Source organism: Coregonus lavaretus (assembly GCF_964263955.1).
Source record: "Coregonus lavaretus genome assembly, chromosome: 9".
Lineage (NCBI taxonomy): Eukaryota > Metazoa > Chordata > Actinopteri > Salmoniformes > Salmonidae > Coregonus > Coregonus lavaretus.
In genome coordinates, this window is record NC_139996.1 from 3,860,634 (window position 1) to 3,882,237 (window position 21,604).

Here is a 21,604-nt window from a genome sequence, read left to right on the forward strand (position 1 = left end):
CTGATCAAATAAAGGTTACATAAATAAAATAAAGATTTTCAGAGAATGTTCTAAGAATGTTATTTAAAGACATACATTCCGTTCTCAGAACGCGAAGAAAACATTCCATACAAACCACAAGAAAAGGTTTGTTATGATAAGAGAATGTTCTAAGAATGTTATTTAAAAACATATACGTTCCGTTCTCAGCGTCAACAAAACTCTCTATATCCTCTATCTTGTTCAGTGTGTTCAGGTGTGATGGCCACGCTCACTAATTGGTCACACCTGATCTTAATGTTTGTTAATGCTAACATGTTTGTTAGTTGCAAAGAAAAAGCCATATCTCAGACTGGCCAATAAAAATAAAAGATTAAGATGGGCAGTCTGAGATATGGCTTTTTCTTTGCAACTCTGCCTAGAAGGTCAGCATCCCGGAGTCGCCTCTTCACTGTTGACGTTGAGACTGGTGTTTTGCGGGTACTATTTAATTAAGCTGCCAGTTGAGGACCTGTGAGGCGCCTGTTTCTCAAACTAGACACTGTAATGTATTTGTCCTCTTGCTCAGTTGTGCACCGGGGCCTCCCACTCCTCTTTCTATTCTGGTTAGAGACAGTTTGCGCTGTTCTGTGAAGGGAGTAGTACACAGCATTGTACGAGATCTTCAGTTTCTTGGCAATTTCTCGTATGGAATAGCCTTCATTTCTCAGAACAAGAAGACACTGACGAGTTTCAGAAGAAAGTTATTTGTTTCTGGCCATTTTGAGCCTGTAATCAACCCACAATTGCTGATGCTCCAGATACTCAACTAGTCTCAAGAAGGCCAGTTTTATTGCTTATTTAATCAGCACAACAGTTTTCAGCTGTGCTAACATAATTGCAAAAAGGTTTTCTAATGATCAATTAGCCTTATAAAATGCTAAACTTGGATTAGCAAACCCAACGTGCCATTGGAACACAGGACTGATGGTTGCTGATAATGGGCCTCTGTACGCCTATGTAGATATTCCATTAAAAATCAGCCGTTTCCAGCTACAATAGCCATTTACAACATTAACAATGTCTACACTGTATCTCTGATCAATTTGATGTTATTTTAATGGACAAAAAAATTGCTTGTCTTTCGAAAACAAGGATATTTCTAAGTGACCCCAAACTTTTGAACGGTAGTGTATGTATACACATTGTTATAAGACTAGAGTTATGGTCCAACCTTTATATATATATATATATATATATATATATATATATATATATATATATATATATATATATATATATTATACACTGTTTTAACGGTTCTTCTTCCATCTCCTCTCCCCCCCAGGTCTGGAGATCACAGCAGAGAGCTTCATGGAGCGTTTGGACAATGGCTTCCTGCTGTGCCAGCTGGCTGAGACGCTACAGGAGAAGTTCAAGCAGAATCAGACACAGAACCGTGGAGAACTTCCTCTTGGCAATGGAAAGGTACCGAGAAACCTTTTCACACTATCATGCTGGCCCGAATAGTAAACCAGAACCAATGCCGAGGTGGCTGGTCCTTGCCTGGTCCCGGAAACGGCAAGGCTTTTGGGGAAACCTACACTGTAGCGAGCAAAAACAAAGGCAGGGATCTGGTCTGATCTAGGGTCTGTGTTCAAAAAAGTGTCTCACAGTAAAAGTGCTGATGTAGGATGATCAGTTTTTGCCTTTTAAATCATAATGAATAGCATTATATGGACAAGAGGAACCTTATCCTAGATCAGTACTCAGTACCCTGAGACGCTTTTTTGAATACGAGCACTGATCTGTTTGTGCCATATAGCCAACTCCTGTGGTTGGTTGGTTGGTTGGTTGGTTGGTTGGTTGGCATGCCAATGACCATAAAAAGTGGCAAGACAGCACAAACAGATCTGGGACCAGGCTAAGAATCATAGTGGTGGAAACCAGACTGATTTTGTTGAAGGCTAGGTTGCCCCATGCAGTGCTAATCATTATTAAAAAAACAGTAAAAATTGCTAACAAATACCTTCTGGTATATTTTGGGGAATTTGTTGTTTTTGTTGAACCTTGAATTCAGTGCTTCTATACCACTGCAAGAACTCATGGACTAACCGCCACCTTGGGAATTCTGACTTAGAATATAATTCTTAAAATAGAATACTTAGACTCAGAGTATTAAGAATGCCCAAAGAATCCAACCCGAACACGTAATTTGGTTGTTGAACACCCCTCGCAGATCTTCAGATTAACAATCAGGAATATTGCTTTGGAGGTGAAGCTTCTAGAATACACCAGGATAGTGTTCACGTTTAGCCAATCTATGATCACACAGGAATCTGAAACTTAGACATAATATTAGTCTGTGGCTAGAGAGATTATTTGACCATTTTAAATATTTTTTTGTTTCACATGTTAAACAAACTGGAGTATCAGTATTGATAGCTGAACTGCAATCAGTTCTTATGCCAGATGAAAGTCACTTCGCTAACCTTCAGATAAGAGACCAGTAGTCCTCCAGCAACGGATACTTTGTCACGCTCTGGCTCCGGGACTTTGTATGTTGAGCCAGGGTGTGTTCGTTTCGTTGTGTTCTGTTTGGTTGGGTTGTTCTATGTGGTTGTATTTCTTTGTTTGGATGAGTGACTCCCAATCAGAGGTAACGAGTGTCAGCTGTTTGGCTCGTTGTCTCTGATTGGGAGCCATATTTATACTGTCTGTTTTCACCTTGTGTTTGTGGGTTTTTGTTCCTTGTCAGTCATTGTCTGAGGACGTTACGTATCGTTTATTGTTTTGTATTCGTGTGTGCACCTTACTATTAAAGTATGTTCGCTCAACACGCTGCGCCTTGGTCCTCTCTAACCAACGATCGTGACAGAAAAACCCACCTTAACCAGATCAAGCAGCGTGACGAGGAGAGAGGATGGACGTGGGAGGAGATGATTGCGAGTCTGGCAAGAGGGAGAGAGGCCTGGGCCACGGGGAGGAGAGACCCCCAGGAAATTTTTAGGGGGGGGCTCACGACGTCGGGGCAGCAGGTGTACGGGTTAGAGCGGTGCAAAGCGTTGGCAGAGAAGGCCGCCAGGTTAGGGGGGCCACTGGGCACAGAGGAGAGGGAAAGTGTGGAGGCACGGCGAGAGGTACTGGGGTGTGTTACCAGTCCGGTCCGACCCGTTCCTGATCCCTGCGTGGGGCCAGTGGTGTGTGTCCCCAGTACGGTCCGGCCTGTTCCTGCCATTCCCACCAAGGCAGTGGTGCGCGTCGTCAGCCCAGCCCGGCCTGTTCCTGCCATTCCCACCAAGTCAGTGGTGCACGTCGTCAGCCCAGCCCGGCCGGTTCCTGCCATTCCCACCAAGTCAGTGGTGTGCGTCGACAGCCCAGCCCGGCCTGTCCCTGCTCCACGCACCAAGCCTACGAGGTGCGTCGCCAGTCCAGCCCGGCCTGTCCCTGCTCCACGCACAAAGCCTACGGTGTGCGTTGCCAGTCCAGCCCGGCCTGTTCCTGCTCCACGCACAAAGCCTACGTTGTGCGTCGCCAGCCCAGCCCGGCCTGTTCCTGCTCCACGCACAAAGCCTACGGTGTGCGTCGCCAGCCCAGCCCGGCCTGTCCCTGCTCCACGCACAAAGCCTACGGTGTGGGTCACCAGCCCGACCCGGCCTGTTCCTGCCACTCGCACCAAACCAGGGGTGCGAGTCGCCAGCCTGGTCCAACCCGTTCCTGCTACTCGCACCAAGCCAGGGGTGCGAGGCGTCAGCCTGGTCCAGCCCGTTCCTGCTACTCGCACCAAACCAGGGATGCGAGTCGTCAGCCTGGTCCAGCTCGTTCCTGCTACTCGCACCAAACCAGGGAATGGAGTCGTCAGTCCGGTGAGGCCCGTTGCTGTTCCACGCACCAAGCCAGGGGCGCGTGTCGTCAGTCCGGCTCCGACCAGTGGGGCTAGACAGGACCAGGGGTACTTTGGGGGGTTGGAGAGGAGGTGGGGATCAGGGCCGGAGCCAGAACCACCGCCGAGGAGGTATGCCCACCCAGCCCTCCCTTGTTTAGCCCTTATTGAGGCGCGGTCGCAGTCCGCGCCTTTAGGGGGGGGTACTGTCACGCTCTGGCTCCGGGACTTTGTATGTTGAGCCAGGGTGTGTTCGTTTCGTTGTGTTCTGTTTGGTTGGGTTGTTCTATGTGGTTGTATTTCTTTGTTTGGATGAGTGACTCCCAATCAGAGGTAACGAGTGTCAGCTGTTTGGCTCGTTGTCTCTGATTGGGAGCCATATTTATACTGTCTGTTTTCACCTTGTGTTTGTGGGTTTTTGTTCCTTGTCAGTCATTGTCTGAGGACGTTACGTATCGTTTATTGTTTTGTATTCGTGTGTGCACCTTACTATTAAAGTATGTTCACTCAACACGCTGCGCCTTGGTCCTCTCTAACCAACGATCGTGACATACTTCATGACCCCATAGGACAGTTTAGTATTTAGTGAGTATTCGCAAAAATGTCTCTTTTAAGGGTATTTTGAGTAAGTCTGTCTCTGCTAGATCTTTGGTATGTCAAGCCATGGCTGTACATGGCTATTGGTACAAGCTGTCCCCATTCTGGGGCCTCATATCTGAGTAGAGGTCACATGAGGGAAGTTGGAGTGTATGGGAAGGTACCGTATAGCTTGTTAAACTGTATGGGAAGGTACCGTATAGCTTGTTAAACTGTATGGGAAGGTACCGTATAGCTTGTTAAACTGTATGGGAAGGTACCGTATAGCTTGTTAAACTGTATGGGAAGGTACCGTATAGCTTGTTAAACTGTATGGGAAGGTACCGTATAGCTTGTTAAACTGTATGGGAAGGTACCGTATAGCTTGTTAAACCGTATGGGAAGGTACCGTATAGCTTGTTAAACTGTATGGGAAGGTATCGTATAGCTTGTTAAACCGTATGGGAAGGTACCGTATAGCTTGTTAAACTGTATGGGAAGGTACCGTATAGCTTGTTAAACTGTATGGGAAAGTACCGTATAGCTTGTAAAACTGTATGGGAAGGTACCGTATAGCTTGTTAAACTGTATGGGAAGGTACCGTATAGCTTGTTAAACTGTATGGGAAGGTACCGTATAGCTTGTTAAACTGTATGGGAAGGTACCGTATAGTTTGTTAAACTGTATGGGAAGGTACCGTATAGCTTGTTAAACCGTATGGGAAGGTACCGTATAGCTTGTTAAACTCTGACCGTGCTTTTTTATATTATGACAGAAACGGGTTAACTTTGTTAGAATCCTTGACGGGAAATACACCAAGCGCGAAGTTTCCGTTGTTCATTTTTAAATAACGTTTAGCTTGTTTCGGCCGTGAGCCCCAACTCTAAAGTTTCCCTGTAAAGTAACGTGTTAATGCGTCACTAACTAGCTGTAGATGTGGTGGAGTCTTGAGGGCATACAGCTTAAAAGTCAATGACAAGACCATTTAAAATATGAAACTATTTGTTGAGAGATATATGTGTGGTAATCACTTGTAATGCTTTCACTGTCTGAGGGCTATTGCTGTTGAGTTATAACACAGGTCCCGAGCGTTACATTGGGATCATTTTACTTCAATGGGCTCTTTTGTTTTGCTTCTTGATCTTCTCAAGCGAGTTGCTGCTCAGACCTGGGTTCAAATAGTATTTGAAATCATTTGGAATAATTTATCTGGGCTTGATTGAGCTTGCCTGGTGCAATGGAACCAATAGAATAGAGGTTGCCCATCCCGGCACTCCAGGCAGACTAAAGCAAACGCTCAAAGTATTTGAATGATTTAAAATAGTATTTGAACAGAGGTCTGAGGCATTACAGAGCTGATAATGATGGGTCTCCTGATGCTGGTGTGAGAAGAGCAGCTAGCAGCACAGATGTGTGGAAATACTTCAGGTCAATGGCTGTAGGGAGGCCCCTTCTGAATATAGAGGAGTCTATTGATCTAGGAGAGAGAGAGAGAGAGAGAGAGAGAGAGAGAGAGAGAGAGAGAGAGAGAGAGAGAGAGAGAGAGAGAGAGAGAGAGAGAGAGAGAGAGAGAGAGAGAGAGAGAGAGAGAGAGAGAGAGAGAGAGAGAGAGAGAGAGAGAGAGAGAGCTCTCTGCCCACAAACTGAGGTGGAAACTGAGCTGCACCTCCTAACTTCCTGCCAAATGTATGACCATATTAGAGACACATATTTCCCTCAGATTACACAGATCCACAAAGAATTTGAAAACAAATCCAATTTGGATAAACTCCCATATCTATTGGGTGAAATGCCATAGTGTCCCATGACAGCAGCAAGATTTGTGACCTGTTGCCACAAGAAAAGGGCAACCAGTGAAGAACAAACACCATTGTAAATACAACCTATATTTATTTATGTACTTTAACTATTTGCACCTCATTATAACACTGTGGGAGAGAGGGGGAGGGAGAGAGGGAGAGAGAGTGGGGTGGAGAGAGGGAGAGAGAAGGGGTTGGAGAGAGGGAGAGAGAAGGGGGGTGGAGAGAGGGAGAGAGAGGGGGTGGAGAGAGGGAGAGAGAAGGGGAGGAGAGAGGGAGAGAGAAGGGGGTGGAGAGAGGGAGAGAGAAGGGGGTGGAGAGAGGGAGAGAGAAGGGGGTGTAGAGAGGGAGAGAGAAGGGGAGGAGAGAGGGAGAGAGAAGGGGGTGGAAAGAGGGAGAGAGAAGGGGTGGAGAGAGGGAGAGAGAAGGGGGTGGAGAGAAGGGGGTGGAGAGAGGGAGAGAGAAGTGGGTAGAGAGAGGGAAAGAGAAGGGGGTGGAGAGAGGGAAAGAGAAGGGGGTGGAGAGAGGGAAAGAGAAGGTGGTGGAGCGAGGGAAAGAGAAGTGGGTGGAGAGAGGGAAAGAGAAGGTGGTGGAGAGAGGGAAGAGAAGGGGGTGGAGAGAGGGAAAGAGAAGGGGGTGGAGAGAGGGAGAGAGAAGGGGGTGGAGAGAGGGAAAGAGAAGGAGGTGGAGAGAGGGAAAGAGAAGGGGGTGGAGAGAGGGAACGAGAAGGGGGTGGAGAGAGGGAGAGAGAAGGGGGTGGAGAGAACTGCCAGAACTGGACAAGAACCTGACACCCTCAGCACACAGGAGGACAAACACCTACCTGGAGGTGACAGCATCCCCCCCATATGCCCCCCTAGGCACCACATAACCAACAAAAACGGGTCACAACTCCTGCAGCTCTGTTGCACGCTGGATATGTACATAGTCAATGGTAGGCTTCGAGGGGACTCCAATGGTAGGTACACCTATAACTCATCTCTTGGCATTAGTACTGTAGACTACTTTATCACTGACCTCAACCCAGAGTCTCTCAGAGCGTTCACAGTCACATATACAGAAAGCACATATACAGGCCCGTCTGAAGTTTGCCAATGAACATCTGAATGATTCAGAGGAGAACTGGGTGAAAGGGTTGTGGTCAGATGAGACCAAAATCGAGCTCTTGCCATCAACTCAACTCGCCGTGTTTGGAGGAGGAGGAATGCTGCCTATGACCCCAAGAACACCATCCCCACTGGCAAACATGGAGGTGGAAACATTATGCTTTGGGGGTGTTTTTCTGCTAAGGGGACAGGACAGCTTCACCGCATCAAAGGGACGATGGACGGGGCCATGTACCGTCAAATCTTGGGTGAGAACCTCCTTCCCTCAGCCAGGGCATTGAAAATGGGTCGTGGATGGGTATTCCAGCATGACAATGACCCAAAACACACGGCCAAGGCAACAAAGGAGTGGCTCAAGAAGCAACCCAGAGTCTCTCAGAGCATTCACAGTCAGCCCACTGACACCCCAATCAGACCACAGCAAAATCACAATCTACTTGAAGAGAGCAAAACTCAATCATGAGGCGTCAAAGCCAAAGGAACTGAATAATATTAAGAAATGCTATAGATGGAAGGAAAGTAGTGTCGAAACCTACCAAAAAACAATTAGGCAACAACAAATTCAATCCCTTTTAGACAACTTCCTGGACAAAACGTTCCACTGTAATAGTGAAGGTGTAAACTTGGCAGTAGAAAACCTAAACAGTATATTTGACCTCTCAGCTTCCGTATAAAATCTAAAAATCTCGAACAGAAAACCGAAGAAAAGTAACAACAATGACAAATGGTTTGATGAAGAATGCAAAAACCCTAAGAAAGAAATTGAGAAACCTATCCAACCAAATACATAGAGACCCAGAAAACCTGAGCCTACGCCTTCACTATGGTGAATCACTAAAACAATACAGAAATACACTACGGAAAAAGAAGGAACAGCATGTCAGAAATCAGCTCAATGTAATTGAAGAATCCATAGACTCTAACCACTTCTGGGAAAATTGGAAAACACTAAACAAACAACAACACGAAGAGCTATCTATCCAAAACGGAGATGTATGGGTAAACCACTTCTCCAGTCTTTTTGGCTCTATAACAAAGAACAAACAGCAAAAACATATATATGATCAAATGCAAATCTTAGAATCAATTATTAAAGGCTACCAGAACCCACTGGATTCTCCAATTACATTGAATGAACTACAGGACAAAATACAAACCCTCCAACCCAAAAAGGCCTGTAGTGTTGATGGTATCCTCAATGAAATGATAAAATATACAGACCACAAATTCCAATTGGCTATACTTAAACTCTTTAACATCATCCTTAGTTCTGGCATCTTTCCCAATATTTGGAACCAAGACTGATCACCCCAATTCACAAAAGTGGAGACAAATTTGACCCCAATAACTACCGTGGGATATGCGTCAACAGCAACCTTGGGAAAATCCTCTGCATTATCATTAACAGCAGACTAGTTCATTTCCTCAGTGAAAACAATGTACTGAGAAAATGTCAAATTGGCTTTTTACCAAATTACCGTACGACAGACCACGTATTCACCCTGCACACCCTAATTGACAAACAAACAAACCAATACAAATGCAAAGTCTTCTCATGCTTTGTTGATTTCAAAAAAGCTTTTGACTCAATTTGGCATGAGGGTCTGCTATACAAATTGATGGAAAGTGGTGTTGGGGGAAAAACATACGACATTATAAAATCCATGTACACAAACCACAAGTGTGTGGTTAAAATTGGCAAAAAACACACAGATTTCTTTCCACAGGGCCGTGGGGTGAAACAGGCCCCACCCTCTTCAACATATATATAAACGAATTGGCAAGGGCACTAGAACATTCTGCAGCACCCAGCCTCACCCTACTAGAATCTGAAGTCAAATGTCTACTGTTTGCTGATGATCTGGTGCTTCTGTCCCCAACCAAGGAGGGCCTACAGCAGCACCTAGATCTTCTGCACAGATTCTGTCAGACCTGGGCCCTGACAGTAAATCTCCGTAAGACAAAAATAATGGTGTTCCAAAAAAGGTCCAATTGCCAGGACCACAAATACAAATTCCATCTAGACACCGTTCCCCTAGAGCACACAAAAAAACGATACATACCTCAGCCTAAACATCAGCGCCACAGGTAACTTCCACAAAGCTGTGAACGATCTGAGAGACAAGGCAAGAAGGGCCTTCTATGCCATCAAAAGGAACATAAAATTCGACATACCAATTAGGATCTAGCTAAAAATACTTGAATCAGTTATAGAACCTATTACCCTTTATGGTTGTGAGGTCTGGGGTCCGCTCACCAACCATGAATTCACAAAATGGGTGATATAACGTCTTTTTATACAGTATTTGTTAATGTCTTTAAACTCATGAGCTGTATGTGGGAGAGAGGGCAAGGACACACGCCATGTGTTGTTTATGTCACTGGTGGGTGCAAGGAGTATGTGATGGAATAGCCTGGCTAGGGTGCCACACGATACCATGTAGGTGGATCCTATTGTAGGAGATGAGTGACACTCAATAATGGTTGGCAACTGTTGGAGGGAATTAGCTCGGAAAACCCCGTCATAACAATTGGACAAACACCAAATTGAGACTCTGCGTGCAGAATTCTGCAAAGATATCCTCAGCGTACAACGACAATCACCAAATAATGCATGCAGAGCAGAATTAGGCCGATACCCGCTAATTATCAACATCCAGAAAAGAGCCGTTAAATTATATAACCACTTAAAAGGAAGCGATTCCCAAACCTTCCATTACAAAGCCATCACCTACGGAAAGACGAACTTGGAGAAGAGTCCCCTAAGCAAGCTGGTTCTGGGGCTCTGTTCACAAACACAAACAGACCTCACAAAGCCCCTGGACAACAACACAATTAGACCCAACCAAATCATGAGAAAACAAAAAGACAATTACTTGACAGATTGGAAAGAATTAACAAATAAACAGAGCAAACTAGAATGCTATTTGGCTCTAAACAGAGAGTACACAGTGGCAGAATACCTGACCACTGTGACTGACCCAAACTTAAGGAAAGCTTTGACTATGTACAGACTCAGTGAGCATAGCCTTGCTATTGAGAAAGGCCGCCGTAGGCAGACCTGGCTCTCAAGAGAAGACAAGCTATGTGCACACTGCCCACAAAATGAGGTGGAAACTGAGCTGCACTTCCTAACCTCCTGCCAAATGTATGACCATATTAGAGACACATATTTCCCTCAGATTACAGCGATCCACAAATAATTTGAAAACAAACCCAATTTTGATAAACTCCCTTATCTACTGGGTGAAAAACCACAGTGTGCCATCACAGCTGCAAGATTTGTGACCTGTTGCCACAAGAAAAGGGCAAGCAGTGAAGAACAAACACCATTGTAAATACAACCCATATTTATGTTTATTTATTTTCCCATTTGTACTTTAACTATTTGCACATTGTTACAACACTGTATATAGACATAATATGACATTTGAAATGTCTTTATTCTGTTGAAACTTCTGAGTGTAATGTTTACTGTTAATATGTATTGTTTATTTCACTTTTGTTTACTATCTACTTCACTTGCTTTGGCAATGTTAACACATGTTTCCCATGCCAATAAAGCCCTTAAATTGAAATTGAAATTGAATTGAGAGAGAGAGAGGGAGAGAGAGAGAGAGAGAGAGACTCTGGAGAAAGTGGTTTGGGGTTATTTGGGCTTGTCTGGCCTGTTCACTCCCCCTGAAAGAAGATAAGTGGGAAAATATTGTTTTATCTCGGAGGTCAATTGATCATGTTTGGATAGAGACTGGACTTGAAATGTAGTCAGCCAGTCAGTCAGTCAGCCAGTCGAGATTCAGGCTTATTACTGAGTTACACAGGATTCAGGGTTATTACTGAGTTACACAGGATTCAGGCGTATTACTGAGTTACACAGGATTCAGGCTTATTGCTGAGTTACACAGGATTCAGTCTTATTACTGAGTTACACAGGATTCAGGCTTATTACTGAGTTACACAGGATTCAGGCTTATTACTGAGTTACACAGGATTCAGACTTATTGCTGAGTTACACAGGATTCAGGCTTATTACTGAGTTACACAGGATTCAGGCTTATTGCTGAGTTACACAGGATTCAGGCTTATTACTGAGTTACACAGGATTCAGGCTTATTGCTGAGATACACATGATTCAGGCTTATTGCTGAGTTACACAGGATTCAGGCTTATTACTGAGTTACACAGGATTCAGGCTTATTCCTGAGTTACACAGGATTCAGGCTTATTACAGAGTTACACAGGATTCAGGCTTATTACAGAGTTACACAGGATTCAGGCGTATTACTGAGTTACACAGGATTCAGGCTTATTGCTGAGTTACACAGGATTCAGGCTTATTACTGAGTTACACAGGATTCAGGCTTATTGCTGAGTTACACAGGATTCAGGCTTATTACTGAGTTACACAGGATTCAGGCTTATTGCTGAGTTACACAGGATTCAGGCTTATTACTGAGTTACACAGGATTCAGGCTTATTACTGAGTTACACAGGATTCAGGCTTATTACTGAGTTACAAAGGATTCAGGCTTATTGCTGAGATACACAGGATTCAGGCTTATTGCTGAGTTACACAGGATTCAGGCTTATTACTGAGTTACACAGGATTCAGGCTTATTACTAAGTTACACAGGATTCAGGCTTATTCCTGAGTTACACAGGATTCAGGCTTATTACAGAGTTACACAGGATTCAGGCTTATTACTGAGTTACACAGGATTCAGGCTTATTACAGAGTTACACAGGATTCAGGCGTATTACTGAGTTACACAGGATTCAGGCTTATTGCTGAGTTACACAGGATTCAGGCTTATTACTGAGTTACACAGGATTCAGGCTTATTGCTGAGTTACACAGGATTCAGGCTTATTACTGAGTTACACAGGATTCAGGCTTATTGCTGAGTTACACAGGATTCAGGCTTATTACTGAGTTACACAGGATTCAGGCTTATTACTGAGTTACACAGGATTCAGGCTTATTACTGAGTTACAAAGGATTCAGGCTTATTGCTGAGATACACAGGATTCAGGCTTATTGCTGAGTTACACAGGATTCAGGCTTATTACTGAGTTACACAGGATTCAGGCTTATTACTAAGTTACACAGGATTCAGGCTTATTCCTGAGTTACACAGGATTCATGCTTATTACAGAGTTACACAGGATTCAGGCTTATTACTGAGTTACACAGGATTCAGGCTTATTACTGAGTTACACAGGATTCAGGCTTATTGCTGAGTTACACAGGATTCAGGCTTATTGCTGAGTTACACAGGATTCAGGCTTATTACTGAGTTACACAGGATTCAGGCTTATTACTGAGTTACACAGGATTCAGGCTTATTACTGAGTTACACAGGATTCAGGCTTATTACTGAGTTACACAGGATTCAGGCTTATTACTGAGTTACACAGGATTCAGGCTTATTACTGAATTACACAGGATTCAGGCTTATTACTGAGTTACACAGGATTCAGGCGTATTACTGAGTTACACAGGATTCAGGCTTATTACAGCCCCATGTATTTTCGTCCTACTCTCTGCTCTTACTAAGCGGCTTGGTTCATTTTGATTTGGCATGAAACATTTTACATGGCTCTCACTGCTTAATGTACAGTACCTGGGGCCAATTTCTCTCCAACTCTTTACAGTCAATTAACTATTTCAAAGGGCTTACTATTTTATTTTATTTCATTTAAACAATCTGAAGTTACAAAGTGGCCCCTGCAGTTATTTTAAAAGTATTACTTTTAAAAGGCCAAGTCATCTCTGCTCAGAACAGTTTGGTTTTAAAAGGCCAAGTCATCTCTGCTCAGAACAGTTTGGTTTTAAAAGGCCCAGTCATCTCTACTCAGAACAGTTTGGTTTTAAAAGGCCCAGTCATCTCTACTCAGAACAGTTTGGTTTTAAAAGGCCCAGTCATCTCTACTCAGAACAGTTTGGTTTTAAAAGGCCCAGTCATCTCTACTCAGAACAGTTTGGTTTTAAAAGGCCCAGTCATCTCTGCTCAGACTCAGAACAGTTTGGTTTTAAAAGGCCCAGTCATCTCTGCTCAGACTCAGAACAGTTTGGAGCAGTTTGGAGCAGTTTGGAGCAGTTTGGAGCAGTTTGGAACAGTTTGGAGCAGTTTGGAGCAGTTTGGAGCAGTTTGGAGCAGTTTGGAACAGTTTGGAGCAGTTTGGAACAGTTTGGAGCAGTTTGGAGCAGTTTGGAGCAGTTTGGAGCAGTTTGGAGCAGTTTGGAGCTATAGCTTTGAAGTCCTGTCTGTATTTGGAACGATGTAATATAACACTAGTGGGATATAAATGATTCCAGCAGGGATATAGAGCTGTTGATATAGAGCTGTTGATATAGAGTTGTTGATATAGAGCTGTTGATATAGAGTTGTTGATATAGAGCTGTTGATATAGAGTTGTTGATATAGAGCTGTTGATATAGAGCTGTTGATATAGAGCTGTTGATATAGAGCTGTTGATATAGAGTTGTTGATATATAGCTGTTGATATAGAGTTGTTGATGTAAAGCTGTTGATATATAGCTGTTGATATAGAGTTGTTGATGTAAAGCTGTTGATATAGAGCTGTTGATATAGAGCTGTTGATATAGCGCTGTTGATATAGAGTTGTTGATGTAAAGCTGTTGATATATAGCTGTTGATATAGAGCTGTTGATATAGAGCTGTTGATATAGAGTTGTTGATATATAGCTGTTGATATAGAGTTGTTGATGTAAAGCTGTTGATATAGAGTTGTTGATGTAAAGCTGTTGATATAGAGCTGTTGATATAGAGTTGTTGATGTAAAGCTGTTGATATATAGCTATTGATATAGAGTTGTTGATATAGAGCTGTTGATATAGAGCTGTTGATATAGAGCTGTTGATATAGAGCTGTTGATATAGAGTTGTTGATATAGAGCTGTTGATATAGAGTTGTTGATATAGAGCTGTTGATATAGAGTTGTTGATATAGAGCTGTTGATATAGAGCTGTTGATATAGAGCTGTTGATATAGAGCTGTTGATATAGAGTTGTTGATATATAGCTGTTGATATAGAGTTGTTGATGTAAAGCTGTTGATATATAGCTGTTGATATAGAGTTGTTGATGTAAAGCTGTTGATATAGAGCTGTTGATATAGAGCTGTTGATATAGCGCTGTTGATATAGAGTTGTTGATGTAAAGCTGTTGATATATAGCTGTTGATATAGAGCTGTTGATATAGAGCTGTTGATATAGAGTTGTTGATATATAGCTGTTGATATAGAGTTGTTGATGTAAAGCTGTTGATATAGAGTTGTTGATGTAAAGCTGTTGATATAGAGCTGTTGATATAGAGTTGTTGATGTAAAGCTGTTGATATATAGCTATTGATATAGAGCTGTTGATATAGAGCTGTTGATATAGAGTTGTTGATATAGAGCTGTTGATATATAGCTGTTGATATAGAGTTGTTGATGTAAAGCTGTTGATATATAGCTGTTGATATAGAGTTGTTGATGTAAAGCTGTTGATATATAGCTGTTGATATAGAGTTGTTGATGTAAAGCTGTTGATATATAGCTGTTGATATAGAGCTGTTGATATATAGCTGTTGATATATAGCTGTTGATATAGAGTTGTTGATATAGAGTTGTTGATATAGAGCTGTTGATATATAGCTGTTGATATAGAACTCTGTGGTGGTGAACTAATGGCATCACTGAACCACCCCAGTCTGTTTGGCTCTAGTCTATGGATAGATCTAATGAGCCATAAGGACAATGACAGATGTGTCATGTGTGCTCAATATGAACACTTGTGTCCACCCCCATGGTTTTACAAATGGAAGTAGTTCATAAAACCATTGTTAGATATCGTTTCCCAGCAGAATACTTCAAGATGTTTGCTTTTTAAGATCTGGAATGATTGGTTCCCATCTCCATCCATACTTAATACTAACTATACTAGACAGGCAAGGATGGTTCTGCAGGGAGCTAGAGGAGAGGATGGTTCTGCAGGTAGCTACAGGAGAGGATGGTTCTGCAGGTAGCTACAGGAGAGGATGGTTCTGCAGGTAGCTACAGGAGAGGATGGTTCTGCAGGGAGCTACAGGAGAGGATGGTTCTGCAGGGAGCTACAGGAGAGGATGGTTCTGCAGGTAGCTACAGGAGAGGATGGTTCTGCAGGGAGCTACAGGAGAGGAGGGTTCTGCAGGTAGCTACAGGAGAGGATGGTTCTGCAGGGAGCTACAGGAGAGGAGGGTTCTGCAGGTAGCTACGGTATCCATGGTAGTATGTAGCCTTGCTGATCTCCCCGACCTTCCCACCTCAGGGCGGACACTCTAACCGCAAGGCCGCTGAGTTGGTAGCGTACAGAATAGCTCATACTAATAGGGTCGTCCACTAAAACAAAGACGCGGGCATAACCTTCATCCGAAGAATGTGAGCTAATGCAGCCAATAGCAGAGAGTCCCTCCCAGAGAGGAGCCAGCTAGGAGAGCCTGGAAAGAAAGAAAACTGCTGCATTTTTCCACCATGACCTCATTGTACCTTTCTTTGGGGTGCATCCCAAATGGCACCCTATTCCCTATATAGTGCACTACTTTTGACCAGAGCCAGTTAAAGGTAGTGCACTATGTAGGAAATAGGGTGCCGTTTGGGACGAAGCCTTTCTCTCAGCTCTGAGTCAGACGCACACATCCTGTATTAAACCATAGCAAGGAAGCATAAATCTCCCTCAGTGCAGCCCAGGCTACATCGCAGACCTGAAACCTGGGTTCAAGTACTATTTGAAATTGTTAAAGTACTTTTAAGCATTTGCTTTAGCCTAGCTGGAGTCCCTGATGCAGTTTTATAACTATTCCACTGGTTCCATCCAACTCAGCACAGATATATCATTTGAATAGATTTTCAAATAGCATTTGAACCCAGGTTAGGTGGGAGGCTGCTGCCTGTGTGTAGCCTCTAGTGTCATTTGATCCTCAAGTCCAGACCTGGTGGAGTACTATCCTCCCCCTCTCTCCCTCTCTCCCTCTCTCCCATACCAGACCAGACCTGATGGAGTAGTATCCTCCCCCTCTCTCCCTCTCTCCCATACCAGACCAGACCTGGTGGAGTAGTATCCTCCCCCTCTCTCCCTCTCTCCCATACCAGACCAGACCTGGTGGAGTAGTATCCTCCCCCTCTCTCCCTCTCTCCCATACCAGACCTGGTGGAGTAGTATCCTCCCCCTCTCTCCCTCTCTCCCATACCAGACCTGGTGGAGTAGTATCCTCCCCCTCTCTCCCTCTCTCCCATACCAGACCAGACCTGGTGGAGTAGTATCCTCCCCCTCTCTCCCTCTCTCCCTCTCTCCCATACCAGTCCAGACCTGGTGGAGTAGTATCCTCCCACTCTCTCCCTCTCTCCCATACCAGACCAGACCTGGTGGAGTAGTATCCTCCCCCTCTCTCCCTCTCTCCCATACCAGACCTGGTGGAGTAGTATCCTCCCCCTCTCTCCCTCTCTCCCTCTCTCCCATACCAGTCCAGACCTGGTGGAGTAGTATCCTCCCACTCTCTCCCTCTCTCCCATACCAGACCAGACCTGGTGGAGTAGTATCCTCCCCCTCTCTCCCTCTCTCCCATACCAGACCAGACCTGGTGGAGTAGTATCCTCCCCCTCTCTCCCTCTCTCCCTCTCTCCCATACCAGACCAGACCTGGTGGAGTAGTATCCTCCCCCTCTCTCCCTCTCTCCCATACCAGACCAGACCTGGTGGAGTAGTATCCTCCCCCTCTCTCCCTCTCTCCCATACCAGACCAGACCTGGTGGAGTAGTATCCTCCCCCTCTCTCCCATACCAGACCAGACCTGGTGGAGTAGTATCCTCCCACTCTCTCCCTCTCTCCCATACCAGACTAGACCTGGTGGAGTAGTATCCTCCCCCTCTCTCCCTCTCTCCCATACCAGACCAGACCTGGTGGAGTAGTATCCTCCCACTCTCTCCCTCTCTCCCATACCAGACTAGACCTGGTGGAGTAGTATCCTCCCCCTCTCTCCCTCTCTCCCTCTCTCCCATACCAGACCAGACCTGGTGGAGTAGTATCCTCCCCCTCTCTCCCTCTCTCCCATACCAGACCAGACCTGGTGGAGTAGTATCCTCCCCCTCTCTCCCATACCAGACCAGACCTGGTGGAGTAGTATCCTCCCCCCCTCCCCCTCTCTCCCTCTCTCCCATACCAGACCAGACCTGGTGGAGTAGTATCCTCCCCCTCTCTCCCTCTCTCCCATACCAGACCAGACCTGGTGGAGTAGTATCCTCCCACTCTCTCCCTCTCTCCCATACCAGACCAGACCTGGTGGAGTAGTATCCTCCCCCTCTCTCTCTCTCTCCCATACCAGACCAGACCTGGTGGAGTAGTATCCTCCCCCTCTCTCCCTCTCTCCCATACCAGACCAGACCTGGTGGAGTAGTATCCTCCCCCTCTCTCCCTCTCTCCCATACCAGACCTGGTGGAGTAGTATCCTCCCCCTCTCTCCCTCTCTCCCATACCAGACCAGACCTGGTGGAGTAGTATCCTCCCCCTCTCTCCCTCTCTCCCATACCAGACCAGACCTGGTGGAGTAGTATCCTCCCCCTCTCTCCCTCTCTCCCATACCAGTCCAGACCTGGTGGAGTAGTATCCTCCCCCTCTCTCCCATACCAGACCAGACCTGGTGGAGTAGTATCCTCCCACTCTCTCCCTCTCTCCCTCTCTCCCATACCAGTCCAGACCTGGTGGAGTAGTATCCTCCCCCTCTCTCCCTCTCTCCCATACCAGTCCAGACCTGGTGGAGTAGTATCCTCCCCCTCTCTCCCTCTCTCCCATACCAGACCAGACCTGGTGGAGTAGTATCCTCCCCCTCTCTCCCTCTCTCCCATACCAGTCCAGACCTGGTGGAGTAGTATCCTCCCCCTCTCTCCCTCTCTCCCATACCAGACCAGACCTGGTGGAGTAGTATCCGCCCCCTCTCTCCCTCTCTCCCTCTCTCCCATACCAGACCAGACCTGGTGGAGTAGTATCCTCCCCCTCTCTCCCTCTCTCCCTCTCTCCCATACCAGACCAGACCTGGTGGAGTAGTATCCTCCCCCTCTCTCCCTCTCTCCCTCTCTCCCATACCAGACCAGACCTGGTGGAGTAGTATCCTCCCCCTCTCTCCTTCTCTCCCTCTCTCCCATACCAGTCCAGACCTGGTGGAGTAGTATCCTCCCCCTCTCTCCCTCTCTCCCATACCAGACCAGACCTGGTGGAGTAGTATCCTCCCCCTCTCTCCCTCTCTCCCTCTCTCCCATACCAGTCCAGACCTGGTGGAGTAGTATCATCCCCCTCTCTCCCTCTCTCCCATACCAGACCAGACCTGGTGGAGTAGTATCCTCCCCCTCTCTCCCTCTCTCCCAAACCAGACCAGACCTGGTGGAGTAGTATCCTCCCCCTCTCTCCCTCTCTCCCATACCAGACCTGACCTGGTGGAGTAGTATCCTCTCCCTTTCTCCCTCTCTCCCATACCAGTCCAGACCTGGTGGAGTAGTATCCTCCCCCTCTCTCCCTCTCTCCCATACCAGACCAGACCTGGTGGAGTAGTATCCTCCCCCTCTCTCCCTCTCTCCCATACCAGACCAGACCTGGTGGAGTAGTATCCTCCCCCTCTCTCCCTCTCTCCCATACCAGACCAGACCTGGTGGAGTAGTATCCTCCCCCTCTCTCCCATACCAGACCAGACCTGGTGGAGTAGTATCCTCCCCCTCTCTCCCTCTCTCCCATACCAGACCAGACCTGGTGGAGTAGTATCCTTCCCCTCTCTCCCTCTCTCCCATACCAGACCAGACCTGGTGGAGTAGTATCCTCCCCCTGTCTCTCTCTCTCCCTCTCTCCCATACCAGACCAGACCTGGTGGAGTAGTATCCTCCCCCTCTCTCCCTCTCTCCCATACCAGACCAGACCTGGTGGAGTAGTATCCTCCCCCTCTCTCCCTCTCTCCCATACCAGACCAGACCTGGTGGAGTAGTATCCTCCCCCTCTCTCCCATACCAGACCAGACCTGGTGGAGTAGTATCCTCCCCCTCTCTCCCTCTCTCCCATACCAGACCAGACCTGGTGGAGTAGTATCCTCCCCCTCTCTCCTTCTCTCCCTCTCTCCCATACCAGACCAGACCTGGTGGAGTAGTATCCTCCCCCTCTCTCCCATACCAGACCAGACCTGGTGGAGTAGTATCCTCCCCCTCTCTCCCTCTCTCCCATACCAGACCAGACCTGGTGGAGTAGTATCCTCCCCCTCTCTCCCTCTCTCCCATACCAGACCAGACCAGACCTGGTGGAGTAGTATCCTCCCCCTCTCTCCCTCTCTCCCATACCAGACCAGACCTGGTGGAGTAGTATCCTCCCCCTCTCTCCCTCTCTCCCATACCAGACCAGACCTGGTGGAGTAGTATCCTCCCCCTCTCTCCCTCTCTCCCATACCATACCAGACCTGGTGGAGTAGTATCCTCCCCCTCTCTCCCTCTCTCCCATACCATACCAGACCTGGTGGAGTAGTATCCTCCCCCTCTCTCCCTCTCTCCCATACCAGTCCAGACCTGGTGGAGTAGTATCCTCCCCCTCTCTCCCTCGCTCCCATACCAGTCCAGACCTGGTGGAGTAGTATCCTCCCCCTCTCTCCCATACCAGACCAGACCTGGTGGAGTAGTATCCTCCCCCTCTCTCCCTCTCTCCCTCTCTCCCTCTCTCCCATACCAGACCAGACCTGGTGGAGTAGTATCCTCCCCCTCTCTCCCTCTCTCCCTCTCTCCCATACCAGACCAGACCTGGTGGAGTAGTATCCTCCCCCTCTCTCCCTCGCTCCCATACCAGTCCAGACCTGGTGGAGTAGTATCCTCCCCCTCTCTCCCATACCAGACCAGACCTGGTGGAGTAGTATCCTCCCCCTCTCTCCCTCTCTCCCATACCAGACCAGACCTGGTGGAGTAGTATCCTCCCCCTCTCTCCCTCTCTCCCAAACCAGACCAGACCTGGTGGAGTAGTATCCTCCCCCTCTCTCCCTCTCTCCCATACCAGACCAGACCTGGTGGAGTAGTATCCTCCCACTCTCTCCCTCTCTCCCATACCAGACCAGACCTGGTGGAGTAGTATCCTCCCCCTCTCTCCCTCTCTCCCATACCAGACCAGACCTGGTGGAGAAGTATCCTCCCCCTCTCTCCCTCTCTCCCATACCAGACCAGACCTGGTGGAGTAGTATCCTCCCCCTCTCTCCCTCGCTCCCATACCAGACCAGACCTGGTGGAGTAGTATCCTCCCCCTCTCTCCCTCTCTCTCATACCAGACCAGACCTGGTGGAGTAGTATCCTCCCCCCTCCCCCTCTCTCCCTCTGTCCCATACCAGACCAGACCTGGTGGAGTAGTATCCCCCCCCCTCTCTCTCTCTCTCTCCCATACCAGACCAGACCTGGTGGAGTAGTATCCTCCCCCTCTCCCCCTCTCTCCCATACCAGACCAGACCTGGTGGAGTAGTATCCTCCCCCTCTCTCGCTCTCTCCCATATCAGACCAGACCTGGTGGAGTAGTATCCTCCCCCTCTCTCCCTCTCTCCCTCTCTCCCATACCAGACCAGACCTGGTGGAGTAGTATCCTCCCCCTCTCTCCCTCTCTCCCTCTCTCCCATACCAGACCAGACCTGGTGGAGTAGTATCCTTCCCCTCTCTCGCTCTCTCCCATATCAGACCAGACCTGGTGGAGTAGTATCCTCCCCCTCTCTCCCTCTCTCCCATACCAGACCAGACCTGGTGGAGTATTATCCTCCCCCTCTCTCCCTCGCTCCCTCTCTCCCATACCAGACCAGACCTGGTGGAGTAGTATCCTCCCCCTCTCTCCCTCTCTCCCATACCAGACCAGACCTGGTGGAGTAGTATCCTCTCCCTCTCTCCCTCTCTCCCTCTCTCCCATACCAGACCAGACCTGGTGGAGTAGTATCCTCCCCCTCTCTCCCTCTCTCCCATACCAGACCAGACCTGGTGGAGTAGTAGCCTCCCCCTCTCTCCCTCGCTCCCATACCAGACCAGACCTGGTGGAGTAGTATCCTCCCCCTCTCTCCCTCTCTCTCATACCAGACCAGACCTGGTGGAGTAGTATCCTCCCCCCTCCCCCTCTCTCCCTCTGTCCCATACCAGACCAGACCTGGTGGAGTAGTATCCCCCCCCCTCTCTCTCTCTCTCTCCCATACCAGACCAGACCTGGTGGAGTAGTATCCTCCCCCTCTCCCCCTCTCTCCCATACCAGACCAGACCTGGT

At 47.1% G+C, this 21,604-nt stretch overlaps 1 protein-coding gene across 1 annotated transcript in view; it reads left to right on the plus strand.

The window, feature by feature from the left end:
* gas2a (growth arrest-specific 2a) overlaps positions 1-21,604 on the plus strand; it is a gene marked incomplete at both ends in the record, with an annotated part of 69,299 nt that overhangs the window by 17,538 nt on the left and 30,157 nt on the right. Inside the window, one exon of the mRNA XM_084168122.1 lies at positions 1,307-1,446. Within this exon, the coding sequence (XP_084024248.1) occupies positions 1,307-1,446 (140 nt within the window). The remainder of the gene's footprint in view (positions 1-1,306; positions 1,447-21,604) is intronic.